We start from the raw sequence: 20,970 nt of genomic DNA, 5'->3' as shown, positions 1-20,970 counted from the left end.
AAACGTGCGTGCGTGCGTGTGCACATATTGTTGTTCCTGGAAGGGACCAGGCTTAAGGGTTAGGGTTGTGCTGAGTTAAATGGTGGATAGACAGAAGAAATCCCTATATTTGTGGAAGGTTCTTAACCCTGTTATGTTACGTGACGGCGTGTTCCGCGCTTAATGTACCGCGCAATGGCGCTCACCGTGTTGACACTGATGTCCGTAGTGTCCTGGGCCACACTGGCAGCTTCCTGTCGCCCGGTCACAAGTCCCGTTATTCAGGCAGGCACACGTCAGCTGGCAGCCAGCGCCAAACCTCCCCGGGGGGCATCCTGGCACACAGACAGACGCGGTAAGGAAGCGGCACTGTCCGTCTCATCTGGGTGCAACCAGGACCGGGAGTTAGTACGTTCACACAGGAGGACGGTACATGTCACCTGTCTCACAGTGAGGCCCGGTCCAGCCCAGACCGCAGGTACAGTTTCCAGCGGCCGAGTCACACAGGCCTCCATTCCTGCAGTCGCAGCGCTGAGAACAGTCGCCGCCGAACCATCCGGGAGCACAGTCTGTCCATTCAGACAGAACAGTGTTATCAGAACACCTCAGGACTAATGCACGGAGATGCAGACTGTACTATTCGCCGTGTGTAGAACATTTGCCCCAAAATAGTGAGACGTTCAACTGGATTCAGAAACTACCTTTCCCACAGTCCTCTCCTCTTCGCCCGGGCCTGCAGAGACATCTGCCAGTGACGGGGTCGTTCTGCGCCCCCTCTCCGCACAGAGCCACCTGGGAACAGTCCTTCCCGTAACGTCCAGCAGGGCACGCTGTCAACAGGTTGATATCATGTTTCCATCTCATATGACCTCCAGGAGCTCAGATTGGTGTGGAGGTCATACGTGTTGTTCTGTACTATAAAAAGCTGAATGGACACTTACTGATGTTGCAGTGTGCTCCGATGAACCCTGCTGTGCATTCACAGACACCAGTGGTGGACCTACACTTCCCACTGTTCTGACACTGGCACTCCAGCCTGCAGCTGGGGCCATACCAACCGTCCTGACATTCTGGGAACCCCCAATACGTTTCAGATGATTTAAGACTGGGACTTATAATATATTGAGAAGTGACTTGGACTAAGGAAGGCTATGAAGGGTAGAATACATACCCTGGTTACACTGGGGTCCTTGGAAGCCCGGGGCGCAGTAACACAACCCTGTCACTGGGTGGCAGAGCTGGTTGGTCTCGGAACACTGGCACACCTGGTTACAGTTGAGTCCATATGTCCCAGGCAAACAGGCTGGAGGGACAGGCAGAGAGAGAGAGAGAGGTAAGCAAAGTTGAAAGACTGAAGGGAGAGGTGAAGAGCGGAGGAGGTTGTCCAGTTCTCACTCAGTTCACAGCCGTTGCCGGTCAGCCCGGGAGGACATCCACACTGGCCGGAGACGTGGTGGCAGGAGGTTTCCCGGGGGCAGGAGCAGCGCTGCAAACAGGCCCTCCCGTGGGTGCCGGGAAGACAGGCTGGAGAGGAAGAAGACGCGGGGTGAAAATCCTGAACAGCAACGGCTAGAGATCCGTTCCCAGGATGTTATAAAGATGTTATCAAAGGTAGGCTACGTTTGTCGCAATGGGTTCCCCTCCACCCAGGTGGACAGAGGCACTGTCCAGTGACGTGGTCACACGGGGCTTCATGGTCACACTGACATCTCTCCGCGCAGCCGGCTCCGAACACGCCCGACCCACAGGCTGAGGGGAGGGAGAGGAGACAGGCTGACAGACTGGTTGTGACAAACACGCACGGTGAGAAGCGTCTGGGAGTTCATTCAACCGCACGACGCTGACGAGAAATGTCGACTCTCTTTCACCTCGTTCGCAGTGTTCTCCCGCCCAGCCTGGACCGCAGTGGCACTGGCCCGTCCGCCTGTCGCACTGGCCTCCGTTCTCACACTGACAACGCTGCTGGCAGTCAGCCCCGAACCGCCCGGCCACACACTCTGCAGGAGAGGACGCAGGGTCACAGCACCACCAATCACAGGCCGTCATGGAAACCATGCTACTCCTGCTGAGGAAAGCAATACCTTCTCCGTGCGGTTTGACCTAGTTGGCACTGGGAGGTAGTTAGCCTTGTGGAAACCACACTTTCCCAGGTACAGTTACGTGAGACAGGAACGTACTAACCAAACAGAGTGGAGTGGCTAAGCAACGTAGCACCTGCAGCAACGTTCCACGTTTCCTGTGTCTGGAAGTAGCAGCTCAAACTGGCATGGAAGACCCTATGAGAGATTCATACAGGCGCTGGGGGAGAACTGTTCCTGAGTACAGAGGGGAGCTGAATTTTGTCATCTCTGAGGTCTAACAGACGACCTGCAGTCTGAGGGGCGCGAGGTTCTGTCTCACGCACAATGACAGGGACAACGCCAGGCACAAACTGAGTTTGCTAAACAAAGTAGGAAAGGTATAGATGCGAATAAAGCAGAAGTCAGTGATATTGCGTGTTAGTCATTTAGCAGCCTCTCTTCTCCAGACCCGTTGGGGTGACTCAGCGTTGGTGCGGTACCACTCACCCAGCTCGCAGGCTGCACCCATCCACCCGTTGGCACAAGTACATTGCCCAGTGATTCGGTCACATGTGGCTCCATTCTGGCACAGGCAGTGCTGAAGGCAACCTGGCCCGTAGAAGCCAACTGGGCATCCTGAGGGGGAAATGGAAACCTCTTATCACTATGCTTTCTTCGGACAGAAATGGACTGAGCTCTATAAAGAGGATGGGATTTTAGAAAGAGGATGCATGTTTATTGTACATAGTAAGACACGTTGGAGCTCCTCTAGTTCCACACTCACTCTGTGAGCAGCTGGGCCCGGTCCAGCCAGGTGAACATACACACAGCCCACTTGCTGGATGGCAGCTGCCATTGTTTTGGCAAACACAGGTTTGGTTACAGCTCTCCCCATAGAAACCGGCCGGGCATGCTACAAGATAAAGAGAAGACACATCATAACTGTTTACTTCCAAATAATAAATTGTTCATCAAATGAATGACAGTATTGATTCGTTTTGTTTTTTTGTACAGGGTTTGTGTTGTGTGGGATGTCCATACTCACTCAGGTTACAGGCATGACCCATCCAGCCATCAGGACAAACACACACCCCAGTCACATGGTTGCAGTGACCTCCATTCAGGCACACACACTTCCTCTGACAGTCCAACCCATAGAAGCCCTGGGGACAGGCTGAAACGCGGACAAAAACGATAAAGCATTATGTTAATGTCCCAATGATTCCGGTAGGCTTATTGTACCGCATTACGATTCAGTTCAGGCTATGGATACGGTTTATAGTTCTCTTACATTTCTCACAGAAGGTTCCGGTCCAGCCCGCCAGGCAGGTGCAAGCGCCGCTGACATGGTCACATGACCCATTGTTGTCACACTGGCATAGATGCCGACAGCCCAGTCCGTGAGACCCCTCCGGACACTCTGGGAATCAGAAGGGACACAGCTTTACACTAATACAGCAGGACTTGACACAAACACTCTGACACAACCACAATTGCAATTTGTTTTCAAAAATAATTGTTGTGTCTTCACACCTCAGTTATTTCTTGTTGTGATTACAGCAGTTAATCATTTGGAATTGTATTCCAGCAATTTTGCACAAAACATATGTTTGACATAAATCCTCAAGGTCTCTCAATTTGGTTAAGGAACACTTGTTTTAATAGCTATGTCTGCTTTAATAGCTATTTCGTTCATAGATTTAAGTCAGAATGGAGACTGGCACACTCAGCAGGTTTCCCTACATCTTTTTACATGGAAAAAACTTCCCGACCATGAAGGTGAAAAGCACACCCCTAACATGATGCTGCCATCACGACAAAAAATACAAAGGAATCAACAAATATCACATTCACTCTACATTCCTGGCATTTATGACAAAGTAAAAAGGAGGAAGCCTTGTACATATGTCATCTCCATCCCTGTTTGCTCTTCTTCCTTCTGGTTTAACAGACGCACCACAGAAACGGTTCTAGTTCAATGAACACAACTTATGGGAAATCCCTGGCAACATTTGGGACTTGGTCAATATTGCTGAGTTCATATCAGCCTATCCTGCCTTTTAGCAGTTTTGACACCGTGCTACTCATGTCTTATAAGTGGAGATTTCCTCTTTCACCCTACTCTCACCTGTCCAAGCTATTAATATTACTTGTCCATCATCCAACAGACGCCTTTGGAGAGTTCCTAAATGTGTTGGATAACTTGATAAGCTCATTATTTGACTGGGCTACATCAACTCTTCTGACTCCTGACTTTGACAAATGTCTTTCCACCTCTTTCCTTCACCTGCATTGGACCTCAGCCTCTCACCGGGCAAGCAACACACATGCCCTCTACACTAGAGTCAGTTTGCAACACACATGCCCTCTACACTAGAGTCAGTTTGCAACACACATGCCCTCTACACTAGAGTCAGTTTGCAACACACATGCCCTCTACACTAGAGTCAGTTTGCAACACACATGCCCTCTACACTAGAGTCAGTTTGCAACACACATGCCCTCTACACTAGAATCAGTTTGCAATACACATGCCCTCTACACTAGAGTCAGTTTGCAACACAAATGCCCTCTACACTAGAGTCAGTTTGCAACACACATGCCCTCTACACTAGAGTCAGTTTGCAACACACATGCCCTCTACACTAGAGTCAGTTTGCAACACACATGCCCTCTACACTAGAGTCAGTTTGCAACACACATGCCCTCTACACTAGAGTCAGTTTGCAACACACATGCCCTCTACACTAGAGTCAGTTTGCAACACACATGCCCTCTACACTAGAGTCAGTTTGCAACACACATGCCCTCTACACTAGAGTCAGTTTGCAACACACATGCCCTCTACACTAGAATCAGTTTGCAATACACATGCCCTCTACACTAGAGTCAGTTTGCAACACAAATGCCCTCTACACTAGAGTCAGTTTGCAACACACATGCCCTCTACACTAGAGTCAGTTTGCAACACACATTCCCTCTACACTAGAGTCAGTTTGCAACACACATGCCCTCTACACTAGAGTCAGTTTGCAACACACATGCCCTCTACACTAGAGTCAGTTTGCAACACACATGCCCTCTACACTAGAGTCAGTTTGCAACACACATGCCCTCTACACTAGAGTCAGTTTGCAACACACATGCCCTCTACACTAGAGTCAGTTTGCATACAAACTCCACTGCAACCTCAGTCTTCTTGCTTTTTTTTGCTTCTCTCTCCTGCAATGCTAATTTGGTCTTCAATCCTATCATATTTCCATTCTGCTTCTGCCTCCTGCCTCTTAACGCTGCCTTGTTGCCCCTGCTCTCCATCTTTACTGCCTCCTTTCACTCCTTCAGGCTGGTTGATCGTCCTCACCCACTCCATGGCTAGCTGAATATAGGGTTCAGGGCTTTGGGCAGCTGAGCGAAAAACAAAGGAAGACAAAACTTCTGGAAGAATTAACATTCTTCCAATCTTTCCAATCCCTCCTCTCTGCCTTCTCTTCTTTTGTAGGTGCTGCCAAAGCTGTTTTCTATCCCTCTAAAAGGCAACCATGGGAAACTTTTCTCTCTGTAATTCTCTACCTTGGTCCCCTCTTTCCACAGACAACTTTGTCAGCCACTAGTCTATGACTGCAGGTCCAACTGTTTTGGTATCTTTGACTGCCAAACAAATGGACCCAGAGTTTCCAGGAGCTCCTTTGCATGTGTGGATCAGTTTCTGCCCATGTGTTTATTCTCTACACAGTCTCTGCTCTAATGAAAGAGAGCAGGCTACTCTGGAAAGTTCTTAAACAGTTAGACTGAAGCTTAATCAATGTCTGTAAGATCCCCAAGATTACAGTAGTAAGGCTACATAACAACAAATAATGGAATAATATAACATTACACTAAGACAATTACACCATTGCATTTAATCATTAATTATATTTCTGATCCATTCGTTCTTAAGTTTTAACACCCATAGCATTGACAGGCCTTGGCCCTTTGGTTTGACTGAAAGAAAATACTACAGAGGTTCAATCCTCAGTTAATGAAATTACAGAGGACAACATCCATTGCTCATTCACCCTATGGATTTAGCTCCTGGTCATCCTGCCCCAATGCATTTACCTCCATGTCATCCTGCCCCAATGCATTTACCTCCTGGTCATTCTGCCCCAATGCATTTACCTCCTGGTCATCCTGCCCCAATGCATTTATCTCCTGGTCATCCTGCCCCAATGCATTTATCTCCTGGTCATCCTGCCTCAATGCATTTACCTCCTGGTCATTCTGCCCCAATGCATTTATCTCCTGGTCATCCTGCCCCAATGCATTTACCTCCATGTCATCCTGCCCCAATGCATTTACCTCCTGGTCATTCTGCCCCAATGCATTTATCTCCTGGTCATCCTGCCCCAATGCATTTACCTCCTGGTCATTCTGCCCCAATGCATTTATCTCCTGGTCATCCTGCCCCAACGCATTTCAATTCCTGCCTCAGTCTGAGTTTTACGCAGAGATCTAGTCAGGGTACTGATGTAAAATGCATGTAAAAATCAGTCTTTCAAAGATTCTGAGGGTTGTGTAGACTTTCATTATCAACTCCAATATCCGTACATACTTTCATGGCATCGTTTCCCTGTGTAACCAGCCTCACAGTTACACTGGCCTGTCTCCGCGTCGCAGCTTCCATCCCCATTCTTACAGTTACATTTCTCCGCACAGTCCCGCCCCCAGTGGCCGGTGTCACAGGCTGCCATGGAAACACACAGGAGACATTTCAACTGATCGGTTTACTGACGATTAGCATATTAATGAGACTACATCCACTCTACTTTTCCTGTCATCTTGGTTAACCAGAAGCAAAACGATCTCTTCAGTTCCTCACCACAGCGACGAGAGCTTACCTTTTCTGCAGCTTGGTCCGGTCCAGCCTGGGGCACAGGTACAGTGGCCATTGACATGGTGACAATGACCTCTGTTTTCACACACACAGTGCAGATGGCATCCAAGCCCAAACCGACCTGTTGGACACGCTACAACACAAACAAACATGAAGCAACACGAGTCAGTCACACGGTCAATATCATTGGTTGGCGTGAATGACTTCATTTGGCTGCCCACAAAGCTTTTGGTCAAATAAATATGTATTCTGAATCAAAATTATAATTAGGTCCCATCGACCAACCATCCACTCCAACAAACATCATCCCACGGCTGAATAATTCTCTACCCTTGCTCTAACGTAGTAGAGAGATTGCAACATTGTAGAGTAAGTTCCCATAACACTGGTTAAAACGACATGCAAGCATCAGAAGGCATAACTTTGGTTATATAGCAATAACATAATTCTCTGTGAAAATATTGCTGACAAGAACTGGGTTTATGACCTATCTGTCCCTCTGACCCACAAGAAAGGCCTGCTCATCCACCTTTTTTCTCGAAAACGTGACCAAAATCTAGAAGTACAGTTGAATTACTGAGCCTGTCATACTCACAGCTGTTACAGAGGTGACCAGTGAACCCAGCTGGGCAGGAACAGGTCCCGTTGTGTTTGTCACACACACCTCCGTTCTCACAGGCTGGACAAACCTCCCGGCAGCCCACTCCCCAGAGGCCTTCCAAACACACTGCAGCACGAGCGGGAGTGTGTGAGTTCATTTCACGTTCCGATCCCAGTTGATTTAAATCAATTCCGTAAGTAAACCAAATGTAATATCAGTGTACGTAACATCCCGAAATGAAACCAACCCCACCCCTGGTTAGCATTAGCACCATCTTCTGAATACTATAGGCTGCACCAACGTTTCCTTACCATCCTCGCAGCGTTGTCCTGATGTTCCTGCAGGACACTGACACTGACCACTCACTCGGTCACATGGGGCCCCTGAGCAGTCACAGGCCTGAGCGCAGCCGGGCCCAAACCTTCCGTCTGGACAGTCTGGGGGCCGGGACACAGACAGTGACAGCCTTACTAGGGGAAGCCACACACAGTCCCATAAATAAATCCCTTTACACCAAAAGGACAACCGACCTTGATCACAGTTGTTTCCACGGCGACCAGCCGGGCACAGCTTTTGGCACTGGCCAGTCACATGATCACAAGAGACTCCAGGAGGGCACTCGCACTTGCTCTCACAGCCAGTGCCAAACGAGCCTGGGTCACACTCTGTGGGAAGGACACAGGAAAAGAAGGTTAACCAGCAGGGCTAGTGGGCCCTACAACCACTGTGATAACTTCCTGACCGGCACTCACCTTCCCTACACGCTTTGCCTTGCCAACCAGGCTTGCAGATGCAGGTGCCGTGGCGACGGTGGCACTCCAGAGTGTTCTGTTGGACGCACTGACATTCCTCTGAACAACCCGGTCCGAAGGCCCATTTGGGACATGCTGGACAGGGATGGAGGGAGGTCACATGAAGGATACTGAATAGATTGAGTGCTGGACATGAGGAGCGGTAAGAGGTGAGGGGTCAGCTAGGCGTGACTCACGTAGATGGCAGAACCTCCCGTAGAGCCCAGGGTCACACAGACAAGCTCCGTAGGTGCGATGGCAGCGCCCGTTGTTGGCACAGTTACACCTTTTATTGCACAGTTTCCCGTAGAAGCCCTTGGGACACCCTGCAGACGAAACGGTACGGTACTTTTTTTAACAGAGTGTAACAAACTTGAGAATGTCTTTTTCCGGTATCTGTTGATCATCACTCACCGTCTTGGCACATGTCTCCGCTGACCCCAGGTGGGCAGCGACAGTTCCCATTGACAGGGTCACAGATGGCTCCGTTCTTACACTTACAGGGAAATGAGCAGTTCCTGCCAAATGATCCCTCAGGACAAGCTGTTAGGAGAAATAAGAATACAATTTTATTTATAAAAATAATTCTGTTGATCCCAGCGTTGGGATTTTTTTTTATTAAACTACATAAAGTTGCCACACTAAGCTAAAAAATATACATATGTACCAAGATTATATTAAATTATAAATTGTCTATACAAATACAGTATACACTACATAACTCTAAAACATTAGCAGTTGTCAAAACACATGCCCTTCACGACAGTTGTTTTACAGTATGTGGCTAAAGAGGAGGGGACAAAATTATAAAAAATGTAATTGATTTATTTTAGAAACTTGATGACACACACAAAATACAAGGGACATTTAAATTGAATTGATTCAAAGAAAAAATCTATTCTTAATCAAGGAATGTATGCTTTTCTCAAGAACATGTGTCACGATTATTGTCATCCTTAGAAATCATTACCAACCAATCATAACACTTAAGTGGCCATCTATAACTTGTATCACTGGGGTATAAATAAATGGTGACACCCATGACAAAGTCCATTGTCATCCATCAAGGACACTAACACACAAATTAACTGAAACAAAAGGTAAATTGAGTTTTTCTCTTTTTGTAAAGAGTTGTAAAACGTTGTTTATAATCATTTGTTGAGGGTAGATACTGACTTTGGTTACAGATGAGGCCTGTCCATCCATTGGGGCAGAGACATCGATCCCTCCCTGGGCCACACAGCCCTCCGTTAGCGCAGTCCTCACATGTCAGGCTGCAATCATGGCCAAATGTGTTGTTCAGACACACTGCACCCAAGACAGAAACACAATTCATTAACAATTTAAAAAATCAAGTGAATTTGTGGTTCAGGATTTGCCGATTTTCAACTAAATTCTTCCTAGCACAGTGACCACCCCTGTCGGGATTAAACACTAGAACCCAGATGGCAGTGTGACATTCTGGTAGGTTGTGGGTGGGATTAACTGCTAGCTAGGAAAATTCTGTGATGCCATGTTTCTGCTGTTTTACGTGTTGGAAGACTTTTTCCACACTGAATGCCTAGGTCCAACAGACATGGTTCACCACTGTCAGAGTCTGACAAAAGATCTGTCTTGGATTAAATGTCCTCGAATCAAGACGCTAATTTGGAGCATATGAAGCGCAGGCCTGTGGTTAGTGGCTCACCAAATTTTTCTGCTAGGTTGCTTTCAGCCAGCAGCTCTCCAGCGTCATCGTCCTCATAGTCATCGAAGCGCTCCAGAGCCTGGCTGTATTCCTGCAGCAGAGTGAGCTGGGGCTGTGGTCCCACAGCCTCACGACCCCCACCAGACAGGGCCTCCACTGTATTCTCCAGCGCTGCACAGAGAACCGCAGACAGAGTGTTTAAGAGGGAGAGAGAGAGAGGGAGAGGGAGAACCAGAGAGGGGAGAAGGAAAAAGGGTCCAGTGGGGACATGATGATGGCGGTGTAGCCCTAAGAGACGTGTCATTCCGCGTGTGGAACTCACGTTCACATGAGCGCCGGTCCTCGTCCAGACGGAAGCCCTGGTGGCAGAAACACTGGAAGGAACCAGCAGTGTTTTGGCACGTGTGATCACATCCACCGTTGGCAGCAAGACACTCATCCGCATCTACACAACACGTGCACAGGCCTGTCACTCCACGCAACAGCACCTCCCGGTCATGTAAATGTACAGGCACCGTTCCAATACCAGACATTTAGCGCTTCTGTTATACACATTGTACGGCATACTACAGAATACCTGTATTTTTCAACTAACACCTTGAAAATATTGCAGCATCACACCCATACAGTATGCTGTCAGCTCAACTGTACAAAAAAACACAACTAACACAGTAAACATTACTAAATAGCGAACGACCCCCTCCCTCCTCCTGGTAACTAGACAGATGTTTCAGAGGGTAGGACAGACCGTCACAGCCACATCCGTCTGGGTTTAGGCGGTAGCCAGCCGCGCAGTAGCACTCATAGCCTCCAGGGTAATTGGTACACTCCTGTTGGCAGCACGAGCTTCCCTCCACACACTCGTCCAGATCTGCCAGTCAAAACAAACACAGTGAAAAGGATTACCGGGAGGGTTAAGACATTGGGATATGTTACTGGCCATGCTCATTTAAAACAGGTCCCAGCATAAGGGTCTGAGATTAGCCTTTACAGTGAATGGTTAAGGTTAGTCTCTAGATAAATATTGTTTTCACAAATGTTCTGTGATATTGTTAGATTTAGTTAGAATAGTTAGAATATAATATTGGTTATGTTGTTTCTTCGGTTGTTTTCACATGCCAAACTAAGTGATAATATGCCTACAACAAAACATAAAACGCCTAAACAAAACCAGAACTTCATGCCAGTCATGTTGGTATTGGAGAAAACGTGCTCATGTTTCAATCCAGCTATGATTATAAGAACCAGTACTTGTTGTCCCAAACTTCATTATTTTAACTATGATCTTCAAACAAAATGTTAGAGGTTAGTCACTTGGCTGAATGGTAATGGCTAGTCTATAGACTGAATGGTAAAGGTTAGTCTACAGACTGAATGGTGAAGTTTAGTCTCTAAACAGACCAACACAGGTCTTGAGGTCATCCTCCAGCTGGTGACCCTGGTTACAGCTGCAGACAGGGCCCCTGGTGGAGTGTTGGCAGTGATGGGAACAGCCTCCGTTGTTGCCCTCACAGCTGTTAACAATCTCCATCTCAATCCCTGTCACACATTAACACATAAGATACAATTCTGATTGCTTATTTTTATTTCAAAACTTTCAAATCTTTTACATTTTACCCTATGCTTTGCACTCATGGCCTTGCTTCATTGCTTTCTCGGGAGAGTCGAAGATCGAGACTCCTCGAGAGGCTGATTGGCTGTTTTTCCTTCCCTTATTTCTTTTGTATTAGTTGTTGACACCAACAGCCAGAACAAATTCCTTATTTGTTGTGAAACTTGCTTGGCAATAAAAACTCTTCCTGATTCATGTTCTCGGTACAATCCCATGCGAGTCCCTTGGACACTGTCGCTCTCCTGCCACCAGGGTTCAACTGACTGACAGTGTTTTTACTGCCACGTCAGTCGAGGAAACGTATTTTCCGCTAATTTTCAGGTTAAGAGATTGTAATGACTATAGGGGTCAAACGTACGGTAGCACTGGAGTCCGTCTGCTCCCAGCTCGTAAGCGGCATGACACACACAGGAGAAGGAGCCCACGGTGTTATGGCAACCATGAGCACAGCCTGTCTGCCCTGACTGACACTCATCAATGTCTGGGAGAGAAAGAGTTAGGGTTAGTCTTTACAAATCTTCACTAAAACCTCAATACCGACACAACATGGCCCTGAAGATACCGCAGTAATCAAAAGATAATCAAGACATCTTACCTTCACAAGTCCTCCTGTCCTCTGCTAGCTTGTACCCATTTCTACAGTCACAGATGGGCATTCCCCCTTCCGCATGACAGAGGTGCTGACAGCCTCCGTTCTTATCGAAACATGGATTTTTCACTGTAACACATTAGGCATACTGATTAAGGTTGACAGTATTTTTGCACAGTGTTTCCAACACTGATTCACTCAAATACTTTCTAACACATACGTCCTTTAAGACATTAACTATTGGGACCTATGAATCTATGATGTTATCACAAACAGTTTAAATGGACCTTCAGTACTAAATTTCTTTATTTCAATTCCCTTCCCCCATGTTGGCTTGTGTCTTGCCTATACTCTCCCCTTTCTGTCCATCCATCATTTGTGCTATTTAAAAACAGCATAATATTTGAAGTGGAAGCTGCTGGAAGTATGTCTTAAATTAAATATCTTTCTCTCCCTCCTGTTTCTTTCAACTTCCAGACACTCAAAATGCAAACAGCTCTTTCTCTCTGCATTAATGGTTTCCTCAAGAGCATACACTTCACCCACTGTGTATTCATGGTCAGTAATGTAGCCCATATTTGTGGAGAAAACCATGAGCAGATTGTAATGAAAATGCAGGACTTCCATATCACCTGCAGGTACCCACTTGATTTCCTGACACACTAGTAACTGGAAATTGCATAGAACTTCAGGCAAAGTAAGCTGAGTCTTCAAATGAGAATTTTGTGAGAATTCATGCACTTTTACTTGAGTTCAGATTTGAACTAATCTACCAACCTCTGGAGTTTGACACCTGTGACTTAAAGTAGTGTGTAGTGTGACGCAAACACACCCGCACCCCTCAAATCAGCGTCACACCAACGCCCCCAACAGAAAATGCTGGTAATTTCCACAAGATTAAATCTTCAGTAAATGAGCATGAATGTGCTGTCAGGTGCAGAGTAATGTGCGAAGGCCAGAGGATTAGGAATACTCACATTTGCAGTGTTTGCCATCCTCAGACAGCACATAGTTGGTTCTACAGTGGCAACGGAAGGCAGCAGGGGACTGCTGTACACAGAAGTGCTCACATCCTCCATTACTGATGCTACACGACTGGACAGCTGCACACAGAAAGACCACATTACTCTTTAATTCTATCAGATATAAACCTGAATGGAGTGAAGCTGCAACACGTCACTCCACATCATTATGAAATGCTGAAATCTCAGATGCACGATCATTACAAACACTGTTACATAACTCATTGAATTGTTCTGCTCTCACCGGTGCTTGATTTATGCCAGAGCTGAACCATGATGTTTACCATCATCATATCATCATAATACCATACCATCAGGTTTACCATCACCATATCATCATATTACCATACCATCATGTTTACCATCATCATATCATCATATTACCATACCATCATGTTTTAAATAAAGCAAGTAGCCAAGTATATCACCGGGGCTCATTTACAGTGCGATTTACACTGCAAAAAAATTCATCAAAGTGGAATGTAAAATGAAGTTAATGGGCAACACCAAACATTATTGAAATGGCCACACAGCCCATTTACAACACCTGCATGAATGGGAATTGTGATCAATCTGGCTTGTTACGTAAATGTACAGAAGTGAAGACCCCTAACTCTCATAATTGTGCATGTGGACAAAAATTAGATACACATTTGTATGAAAGGGGACCATAAACATTACAGATTAGTTTTTGTGAGAAGAATGTGAAAATTATAAAACGACATATGATAAATGGACAGAGAATATGATGGATGAGGATACTAACTTGGCCATAGCTGTGAGCTGGAGCACATCTCTCATGAGGTGGAGAGCCAGAATATGCTGTGACTGCCAGACATAAACTCATACTGGAATATAAACCAACAGCACCCTCTGCAGGGAAATTCTGCCATAGATAAAAGAGAGGGACAGACCAGACCCCACCTGTCATCTGAACAAATCAGATCCCATAATCAATTGAGAGAATAATATACTACACATATTATGATCTGCTTGATAAGCCTGATCTCTCCAGGCAATCAACGAGACGTATACGAAAAAAAGAAGCAATGTGCTGGTATGGGAAGATGGGGTATGGGAACATCTGGAGTTTCTTTCCTCGCGGCTATTGATATGCAGCTCTATCTTATTCACTGTCTCCAAAGCGATGAACAGGAAGGTATGTACCACATTCATCCCATCCAGTGTCACAGCGCTGTTTCCAGACCTCCATCAGGAGGAAATTCTGAAGCCTCACATAAAAGCATGAACCTTGAGACAGCCCAGATGTGCACTGTGATTAACAGGGCAGTCAGTCACCATCGCTTTGCCTCACACCACAGTCATCACAACAGACACTCAGACAAAACAGACACTTAAATTACCCTATCCTACATATAACCTGTCTCATTCCTACATCCATATCATGTACACGGTCATCGGGCCAAGAAAAGCAGCTTTGTATACATACCTTTCTGTATGAGTTGAGATTGAGTTTATACTCATGCCAATAGCTTGGGCTTAACGCGGTGTCATGGCAATGTAAATGTAAAGACAGAGGGACAGGAGACCTGAAGAGTTACTAGATCACACACTGCGTTATCGAAGACTGTAAATTCCACATTGACTGAACCAAATGAACGGTGAATTCCCAGATCCTCTAATGTCAGACCTTTCTCGACTCCTAGTTCCTCAGTACTATACTAACTCATATCTAGGCCCTGGGTTTTTCAAATCCTGTAACTGACTAGAATTCCATAATATCTTTGAGGTTTGGATATCATGATGGTTTATGGGGTGGCAATTCTTACGCTGAATGATGGAGTGACGTCATGTCAAAATGGGACGCTGCTTAAAATAGGGAAGAATGCTTTTTAGTCATTTCAATCCCCACAGGCAAGTACATTTGTTTGGGCATGAGAAATATAAACTGTAAATCTAGATAAGGTACCAAACAAACTCACCCAGCCAAGTATGACTGAGCTACTACAGTACATAGGGTTTGAGTTACATAAGAGTTATGACATTAGCCTAAAAGACACTTTAGGCTAGTGTCTTTAGTGTCTCACCATGTAATGCTACAAGAGACCTTATGGCTTGAGTAAGAGGTTCAACGGATAGAGCAAAACAGTGTAGACAGTGCACACCCATGTCTCATTGGCCTGTGGATGTTACATCAGGAGTGCAGGTAACTGAACTACTTAAGTTTATAAAACTTCTTATGTTCTTCTATTTTACTCTATTTAAGTCAGGAAGCAAATAAGTGTTGCAGAGATGGTTGTCTTTCTGGCAGGTTCTCCTATCTTTGGAGAAACTATGAAACTTTGTTAGTGGTCATTGGGTTCTTGGTCACCCCCCTGAACAAGGCCCTACTTGCCCGGTTACTTAGTTTGGCCGGACAGCCAGCTCTAGGAAAAGTCTTGGTGGTTCCAAACTTTCACAATGATGGAGCCTGCTGTGCTCCTGGAAACCTTCAATGCTTTAGCAATTTTTAAAATAATCTTCCTCAGATCAATCTCTGGACAGAATTCTATCTCTGAGTTCTACAGCGAGTTCCTTGATAATTCTCACTTTTAGAAGTGTTGGTTGATTTAAAATAAAATGTAAGCTAACAAACTGTGATAGGATTTTCAGTTTGCACACCATTTGTATGTTTACTCTATCTGAACAAACTGAAATTATTCAACAAGCTTTTTCATATTCAACTAACATCTAGGATTTGAAATTTGGTGTGTGAACAAATGCCATCAATCGCCAAGCATCTTGGTGAGAAGGTGACAACAGTTGGTGCAATTATTCGCAAATGGAAGAAAAACAAAAGAACTGTCAATCTCCCTCGGTCTGGGGCTCCATGCAAGGTCTCACCTTGTGGAGTTGCAATAATCATGAGAACGGTGAGGAATCAGCCCAGAACTACAAGGGAGGATCTTGTCAATCATCTCAAGGGAGCTGGGACCACAGTCACCAAGAAAACAATTGGTAACACACTACGCTGTAAAAGACTGAAATCCTGAAGCGCCCGTAAGGTCCCCCTGCTCAAGAAAGCACATGTACAGGCCTGTCTGAAGTTTGCCAATGAACATCTGAATGATTCAGAGGAGAACTGAGTGAAAGTGTTATGGTCAGATGAGACCAAAAATCGAGCTCTTTGGCATCAACTCAACTCGCCGTGTTTGGAGGAGGAGGAATGCTGCCTATGACAACAAGATCACCATACCCACCGTCAAACATGGAGGTGGAAACATTATGCTTTGGGGGTGTTTTTCTGCTAAGGGGACAGGACAACTTCACTGCATCAAAGGAACGATGGACAGAGCCATGTACCATCAAATCTTGGGTGAGAACCTGCTTCCCTCAGCCAGGGCATTGAAAATGGGTCATGGATGGGTATTCCAGCATGACAATGACCCAAGACACATGGCCAAGGCAACAAAGGAGTGGCTCAAAAAGAAGCACATTAAGGTCCTGGGGTGGCCTAGCCAGTCTCCAGACCTTAATCCCATAGAAAATCTGTGGAGGTAGCTGAAGGTTTGAGTTCCCAAACGTCAGCCTCGAAACCTTAATGACTTGGAGATCTGCAAAGAGGAGTGGGACAAAATCCCTCCTGAGATGTGTGCAAACCTGGTGGCCAACTACAAGAAACATCTGACCTCTGTGATTGCCAGCAAGGGTTTTGCCACCAAGTACTATGTCATGTTTTGCAGAGGGGTCGAATACTTATTTCACTCATTAAAATACAAATGAATGTATACTTTTTTCTTGTCCTTCTAATGTCCACAAAACTCACAAAATAACATTCAGTAGGTGATCGGTTAAGGAGGCTTTTTACAGTGTGGATGCAGTTGTAACTCACCAATACAGGTGCGTCCATCAACATGGATCCGTGAGCCTGGGTTGCATTCACAGTGATACGAACCCCTGGTGTTCACACATTTGTGCTGGCAGCCCCCATTGTGGACCTGGCACTCATCAATATCTGCAAAGCAAACATGCACACATACACACATACACAGAAAAAGGGAAAATTAGAGCAATTGCTCTAAATGTTGTCATATTATCAGCAAAGTACTCATGGATAGTAGAGGAACATAAGACAAGAAATTTAAACAGAGCTTTAAGAGAAACACATGCTCTTCGAGGAGGAAGGAGGAAGATGGATGATGGTATAAGTATTCCCTGAGTGCATAAGTGCCCAAACAAACATCTTCCATGTGTTAACAACTACTGAACATTTAAATCCAAATTAAAATTCCTGTACATGCTTTCTCAGGGGTATGGCTCAGGAACATATGGAACAAAAATCGAGGCATACCAAATATTCCTGTTCTACTAAGCCAAACCAACACTGAGAGGTTAGAAACAAATAATTACAAGGTTTCTTTATCACAGAGCACAAACAAAGGGGTGCAAAATCTGACAAGTATGTCTTTCCAGCAAAGCAGTTTAAAAATGTAAACTAATTTCCAGCTTAGAGCAAATATTAGGGTCAGAGGTTAAGAAACAGGGATAGGCTAACCAGGACACACCCCTGACACAGTTAATATTAGAATGTAGAAATAGAGCTCTGGAAAAAATTAAGAGACTACTGCACCTTTTTCTTTCCTTTCCAAAAAAGTTGGAAAGGAAGGTTTTGAGTGAGGAACAGAGGGGTTAAAATTAAGAGACCACTGCAAATTGAACGCTTCTGTTCCTCACTCAACTTTCCTTTTCAACTTTTTTGGAAAGGAAAGAAAAAGGTGCAGTGGTCTCTTATTTTTTGCCGGAGATGAGCAAATGTCACTGAGTGAGTGAGTGACTGACTGACAGCCAGTGGCAAAAGCGGATTTTTTCATAGACACAAGAGGCTATACTCACCCCCACTGAACATTGAGCTTTGTGGAGTTGTGGTTAGTGACACAGACTTTCTTGTGGGTGACCTGAGTTTGAATCTCAAGACGACAATAATTTCTATTGTGGTCCGGCTGAACTAGGCATGCCTGGTTTCTTGTTTCCAGAGCTGTTCTGGACCAAATTTGAGTTTGCAGACTTGGCATCGATGAACTACCACCAATATTTCCATTACACACAATATGTAATCTGCAATGGCAGTAATGGTAATGCTATTGGAGGTGAACATTTGTTTAGAGGCAGTAATGGTGATGCTACTGGAGGTGAACATTTGTTTAAAGGCAGAAATGGTGATGCTACTGGAGGTGAACATTTGTTTAAAGGCAGTAATAGTGATGCTATAGGGGGTGAACATTTGTTTAAAGGCAGTAATGGTGATGCTACTGGAGATGAACATTTGTTTAAAGGCAGTAATAGTGATGCTACTGGAGGTGAACATTTGTTTAAAGGCAGTAATAGTGATGCTATTGGAGGTGGACATTTGTTTAAAGGCAGTAATAGTGATGCTACTGGAGGTGAACATTTGTTTAAAAGCAGTAATGATCATAGTTGCTCTGTGCCATGCCATTTTTTATAGGTAATAATTTATTTTGATACTACAACATTTGTAAAGGGTAAATTCCAAGGAGTAATCATCCCAACTCCACAACAGTCTTTTTTATGTACCCACCCAACCACACACCCAACACCCAACCACACACCCAAATCTATATAATATTTGCTGTTTACAATTTTAGTGCAGCCCTTATATTAGTACTGCAAATAACTCTGGTGTAGTTTTAGTATTCGGCCCATTTAAACAGTAAAAGGTGAGTCTGAGCAGTTTGTGGCCACACTGATAATTTAAATAAATAACACACCATAAAATGAATGATGGCTATAGCGCCAGCTTAAATAACTGAGGGAGAATTAGCTATATGCTTGTCAGGAGTTCAATAAGCATTCCTTTTCAGAAATAAACTATTTTGGCTTAACCTCTGTGAGAAGCAAAGAAGCAAATATAGGTAAGACTTAGTACCTATTTTCTGTAATGTTAACCTCTCCCCATTGTTAAACACCACACACTGACTATGAGAACGAAACAATGTGAAAAATGACAAACCTATTTAAATTAAGTAATTTGCCAGAAGCTCATGTCCAGTGAAACTTTCAGTTGTGAGTTCATACATTTTCCTATTTCCTTGTAATGGCATATAATTAAGTACAGGCCCCTCTGGGAATTGAACCCACAACACTGGCATTGCAAGCACTGAACTGAGCAACATAGGACCCCCTTGAGTTCCCAAAGGTTTTGAGTCCATAATTGTCAATTATCTATTTCTCCTTTGTAATGTTCAGCAAAAATGAACATTCATTACCCAGAATATCCCCCATAACAATGACAACTCCTCAAAATTTATAATGCACCCATTGTGTGCAAATGTTATTATATTGACATGCTTCCACATTCTCTTTGACATTGGTAATTTGAGTGTGACTAACATGATCAAGCTTTCTCTTTTCATGCACTTGGGGCTGTGGACGAAGATATGACATCCAGAAGCACAGTCCCAGAATGAGAAAGTTCAGAGAACCCCCTCCGCTCCCAGATCCCTGACTGGTGACACGCTGGGTGAGATCTGGACTGGTACAGATGATTTTCATCAACATCCTTACACACTACCAGCGCAATGTCTGTCTGTCTGACACGAAAGCAGCGGGACAGATACACAAACAGCCTACAGTATGACCAGCTCTCGAACAGTATTACTCAAAGTGGGCCTGGGACTCTGGGAGAGAACAAAAGCCCTCCCCTGGGAGTTACTGTACCCACATAATGGAAGAGAAATTTGCTGAGTATTTTTTTCTTGGTGTTGCTATTTGTAACTCTACCAAACAGATGTAAATACAGTATATTCAGAAATAAGAGTCATGTTAGAACATGCACTATGCTGTTGGCTAAAGTAGCGTGAAACTATATCTGTATTTTTTTCACATCATACACTATCCAAAACTTGGGTTGAGTACTACAGGTAATAAATGTATCGTAAATAGTACATTTTACATTTACATATCGTAAACATAGAATGTGCCAGTATTCCTCATTAAACTCTGTCTATGAACCTTTCCACTCCCACTGGAGGCACTTCAGGACATCAGGAGATCTGTTACAGTACTGTTTTGGGACAGAGTACATGCTCTACATACAACACAAATACAACACCAAACGGCTTCTCAAACTTCAGCTCCATCCATCCAGGAAAGCTGGCTGGCAAAGAAGTGCACTCTTTTCCATCCAAGCAGCATGCTTTCGTTGGGTTTCGTCGCTCCAAAGATGTGGACCTATTTCCCTGTGGACTGTAGCGTACTGTCTAAAAGCCCTACAGGCTGGTTTCCATTTCTAGAAAATGATTCCAGAGTATGGAGCCAAGCCTCAACAGCCACAGGCCTACAGCAGCCATTAGGTCAGTACCCACCACAGCTTAGAAAACACTGTTGTATTCCCTCTTCACTGAAGAAAAGCTTGACTTTGGGATTTCTACTACAATTCAAACACAGATTTCGAGCTGACTGTTGGTTTGGTGGTATAACGTAAAACCAATCAACTACACTGTACATTGTTAAATAAAACCATGAAGAGTAAGGCACATAAGCTGAGATCTGGTGTTTGTGGGCGTTTGAATGTAAACCCAATGTAAGTGTTATGAAACACAGAAAGTGACTGAAGTACTCCCAAACATCAAAAGTGATTCTTCAATCTGAATAATTGACAAAGCACTTGTGGGGTTTCAGTGGATGGAATGGGCAGTATCAAAAATAAATGAATTTATCTCATATGATCAAAGGGGAGTTTAAAGGGGCAGTTAAGGGGCAGTTAACTAACTATTGCAACCCTCTTAAAAATCTGTTA

At 44.8% G+C, this 20,970-nt stretch overlaps 1 protein-coding gene across 2 annotated transcripts in view; it reads right to left on the bottom strand.

Moving 5' to 3' along the window:
- Positions 1-20,970, bottom strand: part of megf6b (multiple EGF-like-domains 6b) — a 79,751-nt gene that overhangs the window by 2,549 nt on the left and 56,232 nt on the right. For both annotated transcript variants that reach the window (XM_010881689.4, XM_020055494.3), the window contains 29 exons: positions 17,047-17,169; positions 13,170-13,295; positions 12,199-12,321; positions 11,962-12,084; positions 11,393-11,530; positions 10,740-10,862; positions 10,314-10,436; positions 9,992-10,162; positions 9,481-9,612; positions 8,719-8,847; positions 8,502-8,630; positions 8,266-8,400; positions 8,044-8,178; positions 7,825-7,950; positions 7,508-7,639; positions 6,917-7,045; positions 6,631-6,762; positions 3,331-3,459; positions 3,085-3,213; positions 2,824-2,952; positions 2,547-2,675; positions 1,848-1,976; positions 1,600-1,728; positions 1,375-1,503; positions 1,151-1,282; positions 921-1,049; positions 681-809; positions 420-548; positions 186-314 (listed from right to left, as the gene is read on the bottom strand). In XM_010881689.4, coding sequence (XP_010879991.3) covers positions 186-314; positions 420-548; positions 681-809; positions 921-1,049; positions 1,151-1,282; positions 1,375-1,503; positions 1,600-1,728; positions 1,848-1,976; positions 2,547-2,675; positions 2,824-2,952; positions 3,085-3,213; positions 3,331-3,459; positions 6,631-6,762; positions 6,917-7,045; positions 7,508-7,639; positions 7,825-7,950; positions 8,044-8,178; positions 8,266-8,400; positions 8,502-8,630; positions 8,719-8,847; positions 9,481-9,612; positions 9,992-10,162; positions 10,314-10,436; positions 10,740-10,862; positions 11,393-11,530; positions 11,962-12,084; positions 12,199-12,321; positions 13,170-13,295; positions 17,047-17,169 — 3,780 coding nt within the window. The remainder of the gene's footprint in view (positions 1-185; positions 315-419; positions 549-680; positions 810-920; positions 1,050-1,150; positions 1,283-1,374; positions 1,504-1,599; positions 1,729-1,847; positions 1,977-2,546; positions 2,676-2,823; positions 2,953-3,084; positions 3,214-3,330; positions 3,460-6,630; positions 6,763-6,916; positions 7,046-7,507; positions 7,640-7,824; positions 7,951-8,043; positions 8,179-8,265; positions 8,401-8,501; positions 8,631-8,718; positions 8,848-9,480; positions 9,613-9,991; positions 10,163-10,313; positions 10,437-10,739; positions 10,863-11,392; positions 11,531-11,961; positions 12,085-12,198; positions 12,322-13,169; positions 13,296-17,046; positions 17,170-20,970) is intronic.

Source organism: Esox lucius, chromosome 17 (genome assembly GCF_011004845.1).
Source record: "Esox lucius isolate fEsoLuc1 chromosome 17, fEsoLuc1.pri, whole genome shotgun sequence".
NCBI lineage: Eukaryota > Metazoa > Chordata > Actinopteri > Esociformes > Esocidae > Esox > Esox lucius.
This window is presented reverse-complemented; position numbering and strand designations above follow the sequence as displayed.